This window comes from Cavia porcellus, unplaced genomic scaffold (assembly GCF_034190915.1).
Source record: "Cavia porcellus strain 051 isolate PalLab524CR breed Dunkin Hartley unplaced genomic scaffold, mCavPor4.1 scaffold_29, whole genome shotgun sequence".
Lineage (NCBI taxonomy): Eukaryota > Metazoa > Chordata > Mammalia > Rodentia > Caviidae > Cavia > Cavia porcellus.
Window position 1 is genome coordinate 10,837,360 of NW_026947512.1, and position 20,718 is coordinate 10,858,077.

Below are 20,718 nucleotides of genomic sequence, written 5' to 3' on the forward strand. Positions count from 1 at the left end.
AGCACTGAACTGAGCTGAACTGAAATGAACTGAATTACAGGACATCCAGTTGGCATTTGATGGAGAATTACTTGGTACATGGGGAAAATGCCCCCACACAGTTTGGGGATCAGAGGTGAATTGTTCTGTCTTTCACTAACAACATAAAAAAAAGAAAAAGCATTTGCCTCTTCCAGAGAGTAGAACTGAGAAGGGCTTTAACTTTTGACTAAACCCAAAGGCTCAGATTTGTACAATATGCATCCAGCTCCAATCTCTGTCATTTCCTAGTTGGTGATCCTGAGTTTAACTTCTCAGAGCCTTGGTTTTCTCATGCATGCCACAAAAATAGTAATATCTACTCTGTAGAATTCCCATAAAAACTAAACGCGATAATTTATGAAAAGTGCTTAGGAAATACAGAGCCTGGAACATAGTAAACTCCCAGTTCACAGCCACAGAGAAAACCATGGGAAGCCAGGAAATACTTGCCATCTTCCAGCTCTCTGAAATTCTTCATTAGTCCACTATGCACACACAACACGACCTATGTTGTCTAATTTATAAATTACACCTTATCCTTCAAAACCACCCAACTGTAATGTTCACACTCCAGTTGGGCAGCCTGATAAGTAGGTGAAATGGTGAACTCAAGTCTTGTGCCTTTTCCCCTTATTCTCACCACCTCGCCAAGCTACTTTCAGGACTGAATTGAAAAGAACTAAGACACTTTTTAAGCGATACTCAAAACTCCAAGTTCCCATCACAGCTCCAAGGATGATCCTCTCCCAGTTTTCCTTACATCCTAGATCACGGGTTCCCAGCCTGGGGCAGGCAGGAGCAGAGTTATTACAGGAGGCTCACGATTCAGTATGGGCTCAAGCAATGTTTAAAAACTAAGTTGCATAGAGGTCTTCTCTGTATGTTGACAACATTTCCAAATTCAGCTCTGATTAATAAATTACAAGTTATTACTTATAGCATTCTGGCATTATCTATTTTCTCAATATACAAATGCTAACAAAACCATCACTCCTGTGTAATCTTTAATACATTTTGAAAGCAGATTGTTCAAGTGTGAACATCAGGAAAAACAGTGCATTAAGAGAAAGAAATCAGAGACCACCTGTCCTTAGCTGTATCCCCAGGCCCAAGATAATAAGCACCTTAAAACCAGTGACTGAAATAAGTAAAAAATAGAATGCCAGAAATCATTGGTTCCTTTAACATCAAGGTTCTAGGGGAGATTTTCTACGGTAAGAAAAATTTGAAATAAAAGTTTGCCTTTCCCCACCTCAAAATAGATGTTCATAGCTAAAGGGGTAGCACCTCTCTACATGTAAATCCCAGAACTTTCTCTCAGAAAGGAGTCATCCAAGAAACACATGAGAATAAGAACATAAGTAAACATCCGCAGTGCCTCCAAATAGCTTACCTGTCCGGCCGTTCAGGTGAATCGGTGTGCCCGCCAGATCTCCTCTTATGGGGACCACAGTGATCTTGTAGTCTGTCCCAGGCTGCAGACCTGGAAATAGGTAGCAGGATGTGAGGACAGGCTCTGGGCCATGTGCAGCGCTGCTCTTCCCTGGATCTCTCTTGTGAGGGGTAGATGCTGGGTTCTGATCCCATGATCAGCAGGACCTGAGGCCCCATCAAGGGGTTGCCCTTTGCAGGAGGACCAGGACAGATGAGGGGTGAGTGGTGGAGGGTGTTTTTTTGTTGGGTCCTCTAGAATTTACTTTTCAATTTTATGTACAGCCCCAATATTTTCTTGTTCCCCAAAATCATTTTCTTTTAAAAATTCCTCTCTTTTTCATTGTAATAGCCTAGATTTTCCCCTATTTTAAAGTTATTTCTCTGCAGAGGCAGAGCCAGCCTAGAACCCAGGGCTCTCTCCACACTTCCACTCTCTCTCTCTCAATTCCCTAGTAACAGCTCAGACCCAAAGGCAGCTCTGCACAGAGCTGGTCTCCTCTCTGCAATACGAATGAATCTTCCTTATGAGACAACATTCAGGCTCCACTGGTGGGAGGAAGTCAAACAGCAGCGTGCATAGGGCTTCCACTCATCCACTCCATAAATGTTGGGAATGCTAAGAGACATTCTCCCAAGGAGGAATGGGGGAGTGGATGGCAAAAAAACGATTCAAAGAGGTCTTATAGCCCTCAGTGGCAAATAGCCCTCAGGACCCTCAGTCTCATGGACTTCTTCCAAAGCACCGTGCCTAACTGGATACTCATGACAGTGTATGCACTTTTTAAAGAGGGCCCCGAAAATTGCATAAATTTCAAACATTATAAAATCGAGTTCCAGCTCTCAGCAGAATGAGCTCAGAGTCTCCACTCCAGGCCTCCTGATACATCATTCTGGGCATCATGCTCAACAAAACAATCTCAACCACCTTCTTACACTTCAACACAGACACACACATACTCCCAAAAGGCAAGTCTGCATGCTACCAAATCCGTCCTAATACACAGACATGGTCTCACTTGGGAGAACATTTCCAAAGTGTGCTGCTAATGAGGTGCTCTGGGAGTCCAGCTCTGGGGTGCTGGGACACAGTCTGCAGGCCTCGGGGACAGGCCCGTGCCTGCCGGTCTCGAGGTCAGGTTTGAGAGAGAAGGTCCCGGGGGCCTCTGTGCACACTGTCCCCACGCAGCATCCCCAGCATCATTTCATGTCCCCCTTGTCAACTCTTACCAGTGATGTCATATCGGCTCTTGGGCTCATGGCTCTTGGGTACAGTGACCTCAGCCACCTCGTGCCCTGTTAGTGGGCCATACTGCAGCTTGTAGTAGTCTACCTCAGTTGGGGGATTCTCCCACTCCACGTCAAGGGAGTTCTCAGTCTCTTCTGTCACCCAGGCAGTGCCAACCACAGCAACATCTAGGCCAGGGGTCAGAGAGGGCAAGAGAAAGTGATGAGCAGAGGTCCTAAAGGTGTGAAACAGGCCTCAGTACCAACTCAGCTCCCTCCCTGACCCACTCAGAGCTTAAGGGGGCTCTCAGAGCCACCCAAGTAACAACTAGCTATTGTTCATATTCACCATGGAAAGAAACTGTGTTCTGAGAAAACCTTGGTGCCCCATCCCATCAGGGGCCATGCAGCCCTTCCTGCCCAAGCTGACTATGCAAAGCTGAGCCATGGCACTCAGGCCAACCATGCACACCACCCTGCCAGGGCTCAGGCTGCTCTAACCAATGCCTACCCTTTGGTTACCAAGTCCCCACCCTCACAGAAAACCTCGGGATGAGGTACACGGCCCTTCCGTGTAAAGTTGGGGACATTTCAAGTTTTCTATACCAGCTCCCTCTTCCAGCACCCAAATTATAGCCCTTTCCCTAAAATTCCCCACTAAAGGTTGACCTATGGCAAAAACAATCAAGTAGGAGACATCTAACTTGGTTTTTCTATGTATCCTCTTTGCCCCTTCTAACAGACATTAGTATTGCCACATCTCTTCTCATGTACCTATGTACGATCTGTGCTATGAATAAGGCGTTATCACACATCTGTATTCATAGGAAAGAACTTAGGGCTAAATGTTTGCCCTTCCACTTGGAAAAAACAGGAAATTGTAATAACTAATACCAAGAAATAGACTTCTGCTCCTGCAGAAGAGCTTTCTGGAGGACAGCGCTAGCATGTTTGAAGAGCACTTTGAATTCCAACTGCTTTATCCCAGGCTGAAGAGGAAGGTTGGCCTTGAAATTTGGAACAGGGAAGACGTAAGTCCCCTAGATTCCCAGCCCTGTCCACTCTGCTGTCTCATCTCCACCGTAACTCTCTGGAAGTTTCTGCTCACTCTGGATGATCACTTGTCAAGGAGACAGACAGGAAACCAGTACATCAGGGAAGGTGTGAATCATTGATCTCAATGTTCCTCAGCCTGCATGGACCGAACTTTCCTGTGTGGATAAAGAACCTCCTTGCACCTCTCCTCCCAAGCATTTCCTCTTACTACCAGCTTTTGCCTGCCAAATCTCCTCCCTGCTCTGTTTCTAGATTTCCTGCAAAGACAGAATTCCCTGAGGGTCATGTGACGGGGAGAGTAATGAAGGTGACTGAAGGGTTGAAGAAGAGTCCTACATGGCTTAAGAGAGCTGGGAGGGAGTCACCAGTGAAAACACAGGGATTTGATGAGAGCATTCAAGACTATGATGGGGGATAAGTACTGTTCAGTCTGAGCTTGCCCTAGGAGGAAAAAAAAAAATAATGGGTTTAACTTGAATCACATTAGACAGAAAGACAAACCTCACAGTAACAGGATTTTACAAGTCTTAGAGGGACTAAACTTTCAGAATACATGTCCCTGTCTGTCACTGGGAGGCTAGACACTGTCCTGGCTGTACACAGACACAGACACAACAAAAGTAGAGGAAGGAGGAAAGCAGCCCCTGCTGGCCAGGAGCTGGCCTGGCTCTCACAGCGTGGTGTTCTCCCCCTGGACATAACCAGTTCAACCTCAGCATCAGACAAGGCCACTCCACGACCACACTAGACCAGGACAAAAACATCTCTTCTGTGACCACAGCTGAACACAAAAAGTTGCTATTGGTTCCACTAATGACCAAATATCCCCTCTCCTGACTAATGGGAATGACAGCTACTTCTTCCCAATTAAAGTTTCAGCCCGCCTCTACATGACATTCGCTAAGATACCAACCACAGAATTACCCCCACTTCTTGAAAGCAACCAGTCAAAACAAATCCCTGTTTCCTTAAATCTTCCCCCAAATTAGCTAACCCAACCCAAATTCTATAATCACTCCATTCCTGAACCCTCTTACTGGGGTATCCCCATGATTTTCCATGGTGGGCACTCTGCCAGGCTAAAACAATCAACCCTGTTCAACTACAGGGGTATTTCTAGGGGTCTCCAGCTGCAGATACTGACGCAGGTCCTCACAAACTGTGCCCTCAAGCTGCCATCTCTCTCTCTGTCTGTCTGTCTCTCTCTGTCTCTCTGTCTGTCTGTCTGTCTGTCTGTCTGTCTCTGTCTGTCTGTCTCTGTCTGTCTCTGTCTGTCTCTCTCTCTCTCTCTCTCTCTCTCTCCCCCCCAGCTTTTTCCAGTGCTGTCCATCCCCATTCTGCCCTATTCTTGCCTCCAAACTAGGACACACAACCTGATGTTTCTGCAAACATAAATGCATCCAAAGTCTCATCCACTTGGGCCCTTCCCCAGGAGCTTAGGGCAGGATGGAGGCACTGAACTGTCATCAGCACATTGTACTGAGCCTACCACACAGTAGGAACTTGGCACAAATGTGTGAAATGGAGAAGTGGATAAGAGTCACTCAACTCAAGGGGAAACCTGCTGCCCTTTAAGACTGTTAACTGCCTTCAAAACTGTTAAAACCGATGCCAGGGATAAAGCTCAGCAGCATAGCATCTGCCTGGCAAGCCTGAGGTCCTGAGTCTGAGTCCTAGAACCTCCACAAAAAAACAGCTGTTAAAACTAAAGGTCTTGGGAGAGATGGACAAGAAACCAGACAAAATGGTCAAATCACTCTGACTCACACTTTTTCATTATAATACTAAATTCCTCCTGCAGAGGTGTTCAAGTCAGACACTTTTTTTTTCATGAGATATATGACCTGAGCATGCTCAGGACTGGATGCATTTCTACATGTGATAAGGAGTATTTCTTACATGAATAACTGTCTCAATAAAAACTCCTTGCTTTCTTTGTTCAGAGGAGAACACCGCTTTTAGTCACCTTTGGGCTTCTCCTTACTTAATGCAGGTAATAAGTCTCTCTCCATTATTTTACTTCTTGGCTGTTTCCTGGATTTGCATTAACCAAGGGGCAAGCCTAGTGCATTGGTGTGGCAGTTAGGGTGAAGGACCCACTTGACTGGCTTTAGAACACACTCAGGGGGCTGATGGAACCCACTGCTGGTGGTGGCTCAGCGAGTCATGCAGGTGTAGCCTTGGGTCTCTGTCTGGTCCCTGTCCCTTCCTCTCTGACACTGTTCCTCTGTTCTGCTTTCTTACAGGCAAGAGCCAGGCAGCTCTGCTTCACCACACCCTTCCACCATGTTTCTGCCTGGAGCCAACCAACCATAGCCTGAATTCACCAGAACCATGCATGGAATTAAACCTCTCCTGTCCTTCTAAGCCAGCCTTCACCAGTTCTCTGTTCTGCTGTTTTTCAATTTATGGACTCTAGGAATTAACTCAGGGCCCTTCCCCTCTGGCCTCTGAGTCCTGCCAGTAGAGGTCACCAGCAGATCAGAGAGCCGGAGAGAGTTCAGGCGACTGATCTTCACTTCCTCCCTGCAGGAATACAGTGGAAAGCCTGCAAGCCTCTACCAAATGACTGTGGCTTTTTCTGGGGCCAAATACTAACACCCACTCTTTTGCCCCATTGAGAAAGGGTGGATCCCAATGATGCTAGAACTAGAGTGTCACTCATACCTCTGTAAAAAACCCCTTCCTTAAACTGCCCGTATGTGTCCTCTTTCCTACCGAGATGGAGCTCATTGATACAGGCAATCTTGGCAGCTCCATACCTATATGTAAACTCATGTGGTCTTGGAGGCCCAGGGAGGGCTTAAGGATGTAAGTGAATTCTTTGGCTTTGGTGGGGGTTTAGGGCAGAGTGCAGAGCAATCTCAGGGATGCCGAGACCTTTTGAATCCCAGTTGGGCAGGATGCCATTACAGGCTCGGAGGACCCATAATCAGGGAGCGGGGAGAGAGAACTGGAACTCTTCTCAGAATCTAGGACTGAAGCAACCCTAACTTTCCAACCCAAAACTAGATCAATGGCCTGATCAACAGAGAGTGTTGTGTCTGTGGGAAGAGTAGAGAAAATAGTACGGGGCCCTTCCTGAAAGAGCAGAGTCAGCTGGCTGCTTCCTCACCTGTGGTGGCGAGCAGGTGCTGCGGGCTGCTGGAGATGTCTTTCTTCACGTTGCGCAGGGTGACGATGTACTTGGTCCCAGGCAGCAGGTCAGGAATCTCATAGGTGTGCTGCTCCTTGGGCACCCGGATCTGCCTCCCGGAGAGCTCGCTCCCCAGGGGATAGTAGCTGAGGAGGTAGTGGTCCACGTCGCTGGAAGGCTCCCAGCCCACCAGCAGCGAGTTCTCGGTGCTCTTCAGCAGCTGCAGGCCCTGAGGGGGGATGACTGATGCAAAACAGGGGCAGGTGAGAGAGGGCCGGGACGAAGGGGTAGAAATCCCTGCCAGTGAGGACCCACTCAGCACTGCCGCGTGCTTAGCACTATGAGGGCAGGGTGGGCTGGGAGGGTGTGGGCCTGCGGGTGGAACCCTTGTCTATACACAGACACCCCAGGAAGTTGTGATCTGGCTGGAGTCAATATGGACTCTCTGCCCTGCAGTGGTCATTCGATTACAAGGAAGACCAGGGGTCCCCAAAGCTCAAGCCCAAACCAGCAGGTCTACTGTAGAAATGCAAATTCTCAGACCCCCTACCTTTGTTTATTTGTTTAGACAGGGTCCAACTAAGTTGCTGAATTGCCCAAGCAGAAATTAAACTTTTGATCCTCCTGCCTCAGCCTCCCAGAGTGCTGGAATTACAGCAGTTTGTTTTAAAGAACCCTCCAGAAGATTCTGCTGTAAGCGGTTGGGACCACTGCACAAGACTATATGCAGCTGATGGTTAAACGTTCGGGGAGACCTCAGGGAAGGGAAAGTGAACGCAAGGATGCATCTCTGCGCTCACCCTGGGAGCAGTCGAGCCCAGTGAAGCCCAGCTCGCAGTAACACTCGCCGGTGTCACAGAAGCCGTGGCCGCTGCAGTCGCCGGGACAGCGCTGCTCACTGCAGTCCTCTGAGGTGAAGTCTTCGTGGCAGTGGCAGACACCACCCACGCACACGCCGTGGCCGCTGCAGTTCTGTGGACAGGGCGGGTACGCGCAGTCGGCGCCCACGTAGGGCTCGTCGCACAGGCAGCGCCCGTCCACGCAGCGCCCGTGGCCACTGCACGCCCCGGGGCAGGTGGGCAGCTCGCACGCGGCGCCCTCCCAGCCCTGCTCGCAGTGGCAGCTGCAGGTGTCGGGGGAGAAGGTGCCGTGCCCGCTGCAGTGGCGGCTCGGATCTGGGAGGAAGAGGAGAAGCATGGTAGACAGTGCGTGGGGGTGGGAGCCTTGCTTGGAGGCAGGTTGGAGAAGACGGTGGCTTCACGACTGTGGAGGAGGATGGGCTCCCCAGGGGAGACTGGGCCGGCTTTCCTGCTGGGTGCTTCTCCTTGGCCTAGGGAGCTACACAACCGCCTCCACCCTTTGCCCTTCCTGAGTGAATTCCCTGGTTCCTTCCGTCTAGAGGGCAGTGATTATTCAGTGCCTTTCTGTGAAAGGGACTTACAGGCTCCTTTGGTGGTGGGACGCTGGCCAGGAAGGTGGACTGAAATCCAGACTGAGATCTAGACTGTTTTCTCCTGAGGGTGGGGGCCTGGACCCTTCTGCTTCTCAGAATACCTATGTTCCTTCCTAAAGACCCTCCCAAAGCTGAGCGCCCCAGAGCAGGTCCACCCTGTTTGATCCATGGCCATGTCCTCAGCTGTTAATACTGCATCTGACATTTCACAAGGATTGATCACCATGGCAGTTCCTTCAGGTATAAAAATGTGTGCCGAACAAGGTACTCACTGTCATCTAGTGCAGTCTGGGCAGTTTATGTTTAGAAAAGGGTAGGCATAGGAAACTTTACCATAAAAATGAAATTGTATCACTTTATAGCTAATAGCTCCAACTTCCTGAATATTTACCATAGGCCAGGGATGTTATACCTACGTCTCTAGTTCTCAGGATGATGCTAGCTGGAAAATTACCCTCACCAGACAGCTGAGGGAACAAGAAGTTTGCCTAAAGTCACACTGGGCCCGACAACTTTCCTCCATTCCCCTTTGAGAAGAGATTGGGTCCATAGGTAAGGGGACCCCTGGAAGCATTTGCATCCAGCAGTATTAACCCAGGAGTCTACTCAAGAGCTGCTGGTCCCTGTTCAGGCCTCCAGATGCACCCACCCATAAAGAGAAGGGAAGTGGCCCCCTCGAGAAACCTCAGAATGAGAGGTGGGAACACCAGCCTCAGAGCACTCATGAGACTGATGGAGCACCTGGCACATAGTAGGTGCTTGTTAAGTGTTGAATGGACACCAGGTGGTACACTCACCAGTGGCCCCTTGGCAGCAGCGCTGGACATTACACTGCTCCTTCATCTCTGCCATCTCTTCCTCCAGTTTCTTCACCCGGGCCAGGAGATCCTGGAAGCTATCTGACAAGTCACAGTCCTTCTGCGGTGTCTGAAGGCGAATGTTGTGCCTGAAGACGAAGTTCTGTCCCTCTGCCTCCTCCCCCGTGGCCAAGAGTGAAGTCCCATTACCACTGAGCAACTTCGGGTCAACCTCCACCTGCACCAGGGGGGACTTGTTCACCTCAATGTTCAAGTTGTGGCTGATGGTGACCTGTTGGTCCTTGTGGCTGCAGTTACGCAGCTCCGGCGTGGCTGGGGCTGAAGTCACCGGGAGCACAGAGCCAAGCAGGAGCCCTAAGAGGAAGCTGAAAGTCCCCTGAAGACCCATCCTCGGAGAGATGGAGCAGACCCTCCAGGAGGGCTGTGCGGAAAGAAAGGTGCAGAGAGAGCCATGAGATCTGCTGAAGGAAACTGGCATTTTTAACAGATTCTAAGAGTCCACAGGAAGCCGAGAAACTGCGAGAAAGAATTCATCCCATCTCTCCTGACGCTCTGAACCAAGTATCTTCCTTTTCTTGCTCACACATCACCCATTCCTGCCTCCAAAGTGACTGTTGTGCTGACCCAGAAGCCCAGAGGATAGAATGGAATGGGTGGGGTGCATTTCTCAATGCCCTGGGATTTGGACTGTGAGGAAGAAGCATCTCCACGTTTGAAAGGAAGCTGCTCTCGTGGAAGGTGAGGGTAAATCAGAGTGAACAGCAGGTGGCAAGAGACAGGTGCCTGACTGGCCAGGAGGACCTTGGTTGGAATGTTCCGCATTCTGGCAGAGACGGGAGGGAGGCTTCCGAGGATGAAGCCTGCAGCTCGGATTTGGAGAGGCCAAGTTCATGCCAACTGAACAGGACCCATCAGAGCCTCCAAGAGGGCAGCTGGGTCTGTGGCATGGGTGGGCACACGTGCCCTGGGCAACCATAGCAGGAGGTGCTGGCAGGTAGGGAGCAGAACCTCTGCAGAAACCACATAGGGTTCTAGAGCAGCACGGGAGGTATTTTGGTTCTGGGCTTCAGCTGGGAGAGAAGAAAAGATGGGGCCGTAGGGGACTGAGCTCTAATACTGGAATGGATTTGCCTTCACAAAAGTGAATCTCTTCTAAGACCAAAGGCAGCCAGGAAAGCTCAGGGATCAGCTTGTGATTCCTAGGGGAGGTGGGGCGTTGGCAGATGTGGGCAGGTGGGTGGCAGGTGTAGAAATAATGTTGTTTCACAATTCCTAGGGGAGGTGGGGCGTTGGCAGATGTGGGCAGGTGGGTGGCAGGTGTAGAAATAATGTTGTTTCACCAATTGCCTTCTTAAAAGTTCAGCCAAATAACAATTCTCCGCTTAATGCTCAGGTTGAGAACTGAGACCTTGTGCAATATCCCACTAATCTAGAGGCTGGGGATTTAGCTCAGCGGCATAAACCTGCCTTGCAAGTGTGTGGTCGTGAGTTCGATCCCCGGTACCAATAAAAAAAAAAGAAGAAGAAAAAGACAAAAAATCCCACTAATCTGCTGCTAATGACTACAGACTCAAACCTGGGAGGGGGCAGGGCCGAGTCTCCATTGTGGCCCTGCTAACCCCTGTGTGCTCCTGGGGTCCTCACAGCAACACAGTGATCAGTGATCACTAAAGCACCTACTGCGTTCAGTGCAGCACATGAGTTTCTGTCATTCAGACTGAACTGCCAGACAATAAGAGGCAGCAAAGCTGTACTCTCTCCCCACCCCTTCCATCCAGCACCCAGCCCCAGCCCCTGCTCTCTGTCCCTGAGACCTAAATGGAATGCAGATGTTTTTCTGAAGAAGTTTTGAACAAATACAAAAAAAAAAAAAAAGGAACTCTTGCCATAAACCACAGCAAGGCTGTCCAGAGCCCCATCTCACAGTGTTTGTTTGTGAAGCCTAGAAATGAGAACTCTCAGAAGCTCCTGTGGAAGATCTTCCTGTCACCTGTCCTGCACTGTAAGGAGACATCCACTCTAATCAGAGCCTCTCAGATCCCACAGGTTGAGCTCAGATTTTCCTGAGCGGGGTGATTGCTCAAAAGAGGAGACAGACAGGAAACCCTCAACCGTAACTCTGTCAAGTGTCATGAACAAGCCGGGAAGCTGCTGGCACTGGGCTGCAACACATACAGGAGACTTTGCTCCTTGAACAGCATGAGAAAGGGGTGACGCCATCCACTTTCCAGTGAACAAAGCACAGTGCAGACTGAGCTCCTAAGGGGGCAAAGTGGCAAGGGGGCACCAAAGCCACCTAGAGGAACGCTGCAGGATTGTTTCTGAGTAGGGGTTATTATTCCAGTGAGATGGAACATCCCACAGAAAGTGGGGTAAATGCTGCTGGAATGCCTGAGGCCAAGGCCATCTACATACAGGAAACCAGGGTTCCCAGGACTGGCTGTCTTGAGGCTGATCACGTTTTTAATTCCGACTGCAGGAGGCCACTGGGTGGTGCGGGATGGTGGCAGCCAGACGCTACTTTATATAGGTTTTCTGCACAGGATTTTCAAGGGGCACACTGCCCACCTCGAGCTGACTGGCTGGTCCCCCTCAACCTGCCCTGAGTCACCGATGTCACAGGCTTCCAGTTCTTCTTGGTAGCTGCTCTAAGCTTTAACTTCCAGCTAGATACTGACTGCTTCCAAGTCTCCACATATGTCTCAGCTATCCCTGCAAGCTCAGCGATGCCACCAACTATATTGGACACTCTGTATCTCCATATCTCACCAGGTATTTGTGAATTAGATAAAGGTTACTAGAATTCCTCTGTTTATTAGATAATGGGAACTGTGCCTCATCACCTGCATTAGTCTCATTTTACCCTCAAAGTGTGGCTATCAATTGACTGCACTCTTTGTTATGAGTGCTCAGTGAGGTTAAGTGATTTGACCAGAGACACACAGCTAGTCAGCAGCAGAGATGGGATCGCACACCAGGTCTATGTCCCAGGCCTGGGTTCTTCATCTCTCTTCAGTGTGTACTGTAGAAAGGGAAAAACAAGCACAAAATTTCCTTTTTCCTGTCATATTTCTTTTAAGAGATAGATTATTATGAAAATAAAGGAAACTTAGGTCAGGTGTGGTGGTGCATACCTATAATTCCAGCCACGGGAGGCTGTCGCAGGAAGATGGCTGTGAGTTTGAGGCCAGCCTGGGATACATAAGCAAGTTCAAGACCAACAAGTGGGATAGGGGAAAGGAGAAAAGAAAGAAGGGAAAAGAATATATATACATATATACATATATATGTATGTATGTATGAGATAGATATACTACTAATCTCTGTTGGTTCATCAAAAAGGACAGTTGTGTTTTCATTGTCTTACTGATTATTTTTTATGCCTAGGTCTTGTGATCAAAACAACTACTTTCAAGATAACACGAAATATGTTAACTAGTGTTAATTTCATAATTTTTTTCAAATTCTGTATCATTTTTATCTTTTTCTGATATTAAAATAACAAAAAGACTAGCCTGGCCTGCATAGTGAGATCTTTCTTAAAAGTAAATAAATAAATAAAATAAACCAGGAAACTCAAAGCATGCTGGGCACTCAATAAACCATTGATAAGTTGATAACTAGGGGCTGGAGTTGGGGTATGGTCAGGGGTAGAGCCCTTGCCTGTGCCTGTGTTTCTCTGAGCACTACCAGGGTAAGTCTCAGAAAGATGAATTGTTTCCCTCACAGGGAGGATAAGTCCAGTCACTTCTGATGAGAAGCTGGAAATCCCCCCTCAGAATTCTACACACAAGTGCACCAAGACCTCTGGCCCGTGGGGCTGACGTCAACCAAACCAGAGTCAGCAGAGAAGGATGGACCCATAGTTCCGATGGTCCTCTCCAACCCAAGGTTGGGTGCCCTCTATATCACTTCATTCTCAACACAGAAGGACACATGTCCTGGGTCGGGGAAACATACCACTAATACTGAAGACAGCAGTAGCCAACTGCTGGCCACCATTACAGATCTTTCTAGTTAAAGTCTGGGCTTTCTCTGACTGCCGCATTACCTCATCCTGACTATGGTTAACCTCAAGCAAATGAGAGCACTGCTTTGGGTTTTAGAAAAACTGTATTATCATGGATTTCCAGTGCGGTCACTTAAGATACTCTCTACCCAAATGACAGGGTGGACATCACTGACCTTTGAAGGAAAATCAAAAGAGATGGCTAGGGATTTACGGGTGTTACGAATGTCACTGGCAAACGAGTCACTCTTTCCTTCACTCTCTTAGGCATATTTTGCTAGTGATCCACAACTCGGGCCTTGGGTGACTCAGAGGTCTTGTGACTCAAGTGCTCGTTTCAGTATAGCAAATTCTCAGTGGCTGAGGAACCAACCCCAGTTCAATGCATCTTGGAGTGGAGATCTCAGGCAACCAATGCACCTCAGCCTCTTTCTCCTTCCATGTGCTGGTGTGTGCCCAAGGGAGCAGTGTTTCTAAGCCAGCCCCCATCTGGCTGAATCAACTACAGTGCACACAACTATTCTTATCTCCAGCCTCTGTGACACTTACCTGTCTACCTAGGTGTTCGTGTAGGATGCAAGATAGGTGCTGGTGAGAAGGAAAAAGACTTAGTGTGAAAAGCTGCATCTGCTCTATAACATATCCTCCGGCCTCCTGCACTCAGAATTCAGTGGGGTCTGCCTGGGAAGTGCTTGTAGCTGACTCTCACCTCTGGGCAATAACCATCTGCCTGCAGAACTCTCCATGGGGGCTGCTACCTGCCAGATGCCGAAAAGATAAATGTGGGAGCCTCTACTCCAGCCTTGGCACTCGATGCTTTCTCAGGGGTCAACCCAGGCTTGTTTTTCTCTGCCAACCCAATTTTAACCTGCCTGGCAAGGGCCCAAATGGGTGATGATTATGGGATCTACCATTCTCTAAGCACTTGTGATGTGCCAGATTCTAAACGCTAAGCACCTTAAAACCTCTCTCTCTGGGGCTGGAAGAGTAACTCAATGGCAGAGCCTGCCCTAGCATGCACAAGGCTCAATATTCAATCCCCAGCACTGAAAAAAATCAAAACAAACACAAACAGACTTGTCCTTGAACACCAAAGACATCCATTCACCCCCATAGGAATGAGCTACTTTTTCACAGAAGGACTTTCTTCCTTTAGCTTTTTGGATCAGGCTCATCCACAATGAGAAGATAAAATAGACACAGGTTCTAAATTCAGAGACCTTCCTTCCCCGCCTCCAACCGAATACCCAATTCCCAGAATGACTAAGTATTACTTGATTCACAATTAGCTCTTTTCCCCACAGGCGTGAAGGACATCTGATGGCAAATGTGCTTCAGCTGCATGAGAAGGAGAGGCACGTAATGACAAGTTACAATTCCTCTCTCTAGTTCAATGTGGTTTTCCACAAACTGGACGAACTTTAAAGCTCTGGCTTTCCATCAAAGAGGAGTGGCTTTGCTAATTTCCAAGGACTTGTGCTGTTCCAGCCACACTCGCTGGGCACATTTGTAGGTGGCAGCTGGTCAGCATTAGCATGAGTCCACTGTGGTGGAGGCAGGCAAAGCCCCTGTCCCTCAAGGACCAGGCCTGAGATCTTAACATCATCAGCTCCCAGACCAGTGGCTCCAGATCTGCTACAGAACCTAACCCGCAATCTCGTGTCTGCAGCCAGACCCTCTTGGCGTAAGCGGTGGATGCTAAGAGTTTCCATGGACCTGGGCATAACTTCCTTGGGCACAGGAGACAGGAACAGACCTCCGTCTAGCCTACATTTCAAACCATAGGACAGCAAAATGGAAACCAAAAGCCATGGGATGATTTGGAGTTATCTGTCTTATTTTCCTTACTTTGGGAGTCAGCCACAGCCCACAAACTTGGGGACACAGCAGGACTCAAAGCTGTATGGAAGAATGTCTGACTTTCTTCCCTCCTCTCTGGGAAAAGATCCCAGCAGTGGCATTACTTCTCCCTGATTCCCTTTTCCCAAGACTGTCACCTTCACCAAGTCTGCAGTGAGCCCTCAGCTGCCAAAGGCACTGGGTCTTCTGCACAGATCCTGGGCTCTGCCAGTTACCAGGGCATAGCTCTGGATGAGCAGGTGTCACCTGGTATCTTGGTGGAATCTTGGCTTCTCTAAGAATCCAGCAACTTTGAGCCCTGGTGCTAGTCTGTGTCTAGATATGGGTCGTTTGTTATTTTGATGGAGAAGCACATTCTTTTTTCTTTCATGCTTATATACATGAGTGAACCCATTAATTGAAATTCTGCCTATTCTTACTTATTTTTTCCTCCCTCTTTCTTCTAAATCTCTCCCAAATGCAAAAGTTATGTGTAAATAAAAAGTCAGACCTCTAAAACCTAGTCTATTGCATCATTTTTTCTTTTCATTTTTTTTTCTACATTAAAGATTGAATTCAGAGCCTTTGCACTGAGTACATCCTCAGCCCATTTTTATTTTATATTTTAAAAGAGGGTCTTGCTAAGTCACTCATGAGATGTTTCTTTGAGACATTGTGAGGACATTGTATGGGAACTTAGAGAAAATAAGTTGTCTTACAAATGATAATTCAAATCTAAACAAACATATGTATAAATCTCAAAACCTTTCAAGTGGATTTGCAAACATCATCTTAATCTATACACACACATAACAAAAAAAGGAAAGTTCTAATAGTTTCATCACAAATGAAAAAAAGTTCTGTTTTAAGATTTAAAAGAGCAGTAAGATAACAGGTAAGAAATTACGAAAAAGAAGATGCCTCTGATATTATAAAGATGTCAACAAAGAAAACACAAGAGAAGGACGTGCTAGACTCAAGTCTTTTATCTGAAAATGTACTGCACCAGGTAGAATCTGGTTCAACACAGACTGCACCTGCCAGGTGAGGCCAGAGCCCTGACTGAGGACAGAATACAGCAGTAGACATGACGATCCTGGGAAATGCAGCACTTTCTACTTCAGGTCTAAGCTAAATGACACTGCCTGCGTGCCTTGACCCCAGTCACCGCCTGGCACCTTCCCCTGGCAGGTAAATCTGCACGGCTGGCTCTTACCTGGGAGGCTGCCGCCCTGCTTCCCGCGCTCGGCCTCCCCTGAGCGCCCAGTGCTGAGACCCTGGTGCCAGAGACCTTGGTGCTGCTCGGCCCCTCGCTGGCTTCTCTGCTCGGATCTTTTCCCTGGGTTTTTAAGTCCTGTCTAGGCCAGAGGAGGAGCCAGCAGGGACTGGGGTGTTTTCCTCCCTTCCCAGCAGAGCTCCCTTCCTGTTAAGGGCTGAGCAGTTCATTCTCTTATTCCAACTAGAAGAGAAAAAAATATACATTTTCATCTTCTTTCTTACTGTTATTACGCAGCTGCTAAAAATACTGGAGGCTGTTTCCATTTAAGTGGATCCAGAAAAAGGATATTAAAAAAGTTTGCATGTTTCTTGGCCAGGAGCTGAGTCTTAGGGTTTGAACATGCATTATAAGGTCACCTTCCTTCCAGGCGCCCTAGGACTTATTGTCTTCTCTCTTTAAAACAGGAAAAGAGAGCACAGAAAGGGCTGAGCAGAGGCTCACAGGGACAGATCCTGCTCTGACCCCCACCTCCGCCCACATCCTGTCACACCTGTGAGAGCCAGGACAGAGATCTGGGGCTCTTGGCACCACAGCTTGCTGATGCCTCCAGCACCCCGGCCACCTGGGAGCCAGGTAAGGCCAGCAGCTGCCCACCCAGCATCAGATAGAAAGGCTTTTGTGCTTTCCATGAACCAGAGTGATTTCAATGGCTGCCCTGCCTGAGGTAGATTCTGGAAGAAGCCAAGGGGTTTCTGTTTTGCACATGGAGCCATTGAGTGTTGCTGGGGAAAAAGAAGGAAGAGGACAGAAGAGAAGAGGGACGGGAGAGTTTCCCTCGGCGCTCTTCCTGATAGCCAGCCGCATTTCTGCTTGTTACTTAGGAGGCCAATGCTGAAGCAATGAACTCTGTTCGTTCACAAGGCAGCCAGTCGGGGGTTGGAGAGGGTCTCAAACTGTCCTCCTGAGGGTTACTAAAGGAACTAAAGAAGCGGGGCAGTGTAACATGGGGGGAAAGGAGACTGCAGGTGAGGACAAGTGATCTAATCAGGAGTCTGCACGTAGAGTCAAATTTCCTCCATTTCCCTGGGATGCATGTTCACGAGATGGCAGCCCTAGTGCACTCTGGGGGGAGTTTCAGCCTTCCAGTGTGAAAGGGTCACCCTCTGACATTTGCACAGGCCCCAGAAATGGGTGGGTAGCTTCCACAGGTTTGAGCTGGACACAAGTGGCCTCCAAGTTTCGGAAGAATGGCTTAGGGAGCCAGTACCATCGTGAGGAGGGGTTACCTAGAGCACAGCTGGTGGGACACTGGTCACCTGCTGCTTAGGCTCGTGACCTCTAAAGTTGTGATGAAAGCAAGCAAGGTGGGTCAAGGGATTTATTCATTTTCCCCAGTCTCAGTTGGATGGGGAGCCAGAGTGCCTGAATGTGAAGCTTGTGTTCTCTACCGGCAGATGACCTTTGATGCAACCTCTGTGTGCCTCTCCTTACTCCCCTTTCAAGCAGGTGTGTTAACCACTGCAAGGACTGAGTTGATGCACATAAAGAACTTAGATTCAACTCAAGGACACTCAGTGAGGATCAGTTGCTTTTGTTGCTATGGGGCATGTGTGTGTTTGTGTGTGTGTGTGTGATACTAACCACTGAACCCAAGGCTTTGCACTGAGCCACATCTCCTCCCATATATATTTTTTTTCTTTTCTTTTTTTTTTTTTTTAACTTTGAGACAGGTTCTTGCTAAGTCAACCAGGCTGGGCTCAAACTAAGATCCTCCTGCCTCAGCCTCCCTGTGCTGGAATTATGGAGGTGTGCACCACACACCCATGTATCCCACTACATGGTCTTGGATCATCTCAGTACAGATGGAATCATAGTTCTCTGCCCTTCTTCACTTAAACCAACATAGTCCTGCTATGTGCCCACAACAGTGACTGGTCAGAAAGCCACCCCTGCCCCAAGCATCTCTCTTCTGCCTTAAACTTTTTTCTTTTCTTTCTTTCTTTCTTTCTTTTTTTTTTTTTTTTTTTTTTTAATACCAGGAATTGAACTCATGACCTCGGGCTTGCTAGGCAGGCACTTTTGCTACTGAACTAAATCCCCAGCTCTTCTCTGCTTCTTAAATTTGAAAATCTCTTCTGGGAACTCCTATTCCCTTAAACTGTTCTATTCTTAATTCCCTTTCACTAATTCACCCCAGAAGAGTAGTTTTCATCTACTCTCTCTGTTACCAGTGCTAAACCAGAGCATCTAGTTCCTCAGGTTCCCCAGGGCAGCAACTTAACCAGAAAGAGGATTCCCTCTCTCACGGAAGTGCAGAGGAACAGTCCAGGGCTCAGAGGGTATTGCCACCTCTCTCCAGGGCCATCCCCCAACCAGTGGGAAAGCATAAGGTATGTGACAGAGTGGAGAGCATATTCATTCCTTAAGGACACACAAAACAATCCAGCTGCAGTGGCATATGCCTGTAATCCCAGCACCCTGACATCTATGCAGAGGGAAGATCCTCCTCAGTTTGCATTTGTCTGATATTTCACACTTACTGGCCTGAGTTTGGTCATGTGCTCATGCAGGAGGATGATCTTGTGCTCACCAGAGCTCAGGAGTAAAGAATGGAATGGAGAATGGCATTTTTGGACAGCTTGATGTCTGCCACAGCACCTATCCACACACCACTGGCAAAACATTCCTGACTCATGAAACTGCATTATACTCCTCCCCAATGTTCTCCAAAAACTCATTTTTTACAGGATCAAGCTTCTAGAGATCTCTGTAACTGCTCCATCACACTTTTTCTTATTTACCCCCATATCCAAACTCTTCTCCCATTACTTACAAATAGTAACTATCAGGGTCAACCGACTCAGACTCCTCCCCATCCCAGGTCAGCAAGGTACCCCTCCCTGTCTGTGTCCCTGGCTTTGCAGTCCCTGCTTCTGGAGACCAGGTCTATCTCTACCTCCATGAAGTTAGCTCTTATTTCTCCACTGCATCACCTGAATCAAGGTAGAATGTTGATTTTTAACAGTTGGCTCCAAAGCTTTCCTTAGAGATGCCTCTTTATTATGGTTTATGTTCAGATGGCAACCCCCCCAAGTCCCATGCAATCATGGCCATGGCCAAATCTGGCATTTGTGATTGCTTTGTTGTCTAGTGCTCAGATTGAGTACTACACCCGCCCAGGGGTGGAGCCATCATACAGAGTACTGCTGGGGAAGAAGGCGTGTCTTTCCTCTTTTTTTCCTTTTTTATGCTTGTTGTTTGTGTTGGCCATGAATGGCTGTACCACCACACCACCCTGCCACTTAGAGCCAACGGAGTGTGGACTGAAACCTCCAAAACTGTAAGAAATGAACTTCCCCTTCCCTAATTTTGGATGTCAGGTATTTTGCCTCAATAATGAGAAAAAAGTAACCAAGACTCTCTTTGTTTAGGAAAATACTAGCTAAGGATGGACTTACAGTGAAACAAACAAACAGAAAAAAGAAACAAACAACCCCTCTCCCAATAAAAAATAACCACTGTGCATGAAATGAATGGGAACTGAGCGTGGGAAAAGGAAGAAGATTGTAGAAGTGTTGAGGCTCAGACTTGGGAAGGAATAAAGTCAGTGAGAGAGGCCTTAGAAATTGAAAAATTTTTAAAAATAAGAATGTCTATTGAATATTAAGTTGTTTGCTCAGATTTATATAAACCTTCCTTTATGACCCCAAATCTTAAATTTGGTCTGCCCACACAAATGCTTTTTTCGACTGATTGGAGGGATGGAAAACAAAGAAAAGACAAGGAACTAGGTCATATCTTGGTCAGTGCTGCCCAGAGAGAAGGAAATGGCCATGTGCTCTAAGTGCCACCGAGTTGAGAAGAATGAATTCACAGCCTGCTCTGGATTCTCCATAGGTTGCAGGACTGAAGTTGGAGTTTGCTTTAACTTCTAGGAAAGGTGACTCTGGCTAGTACTCCCATTAAAGGATTTCTTCCCAGAACCCTCATTTGGAGAACTTTAGTGCTGCTTGCCTGTCAGAGGTGTCCTTACAGACACTACTTAACTTCGTTATGACCTAGAGCCAGAGGACTCTGTTTTCCTTCATTGCCTTCATTGCTTATGCAAAGTATAAAATGAGTTATCTGAAATTTCATCCCATCAGAAGGGTTCCTTGGGACAACATAAGGACAAGATAGTTTGCTAAGCCACGGGGAAGGTACTATTTTGTCTCCTTGGCAACTGCCATGCTCTTCCCAGTGCCCAGGGAACTCAAATTTTACTTCAACATCTACTCCTGTCCTCCTGATATGGAACTTCAGGGAAGTCTGGGGACATTCTCTGGCCCTGGTAGTGGTTTCTGACTATTCTAAACCAATGAGGTGTCATGCAGACACCTGCAATGAATTTGTGGTCAATAAGACATAAAGGAGAGTGTACTGGCAGAGGTTCAAGGAAAGCCCCTCCAGCACACACACACACACACACACACACACACACACACACACACTGACGTAAAGAAGAGCTGA

At 47.9% G+C, this 20,718-nt stretch overlaps 1 protein-coding gene across 1 annotated transcript in view; it reads right to left on the reverse strand.

Moving 5' to 3' along the window:
* The window catches only part of Tnn (tenascin N), a 64,300-nt gene extending 47,905 nt beyond the window's left edge, over positions 1-16,395 (reverse strand). The window contains exons 1-6 of the mRNA XM_063240188.1: positions 16,207-16,395; positions 9,122-9,563; positions 7,672-8,046; positions 6,851-7,114; positions 2,683-2,868; positions 1,415-1,504 (exon numbers count right to left, since the gene is read on the reverse strand). Coding sequence (XP_063096258.1) covers positions 1,415-1,504; positions 2,683-2,868; positions 6,851-7,114; positions 7,672-8,046; positions 9,122-9,530 — 1,324 coding nt within the window. The 5' untranslated portion in view covers positions 9,531-9,563; positions 16,207-16,395. The remainder of the gene's footprint in view (positions 1-1,414; positions 1,505-2,682; positions 2,869-6,850; positions 7,115-7,671; positions 8,047-9,121; positions 9,564-16,206) is intronic.
* Positions 16,396-20,718: the final 4,323 nt, after the last annotated feature.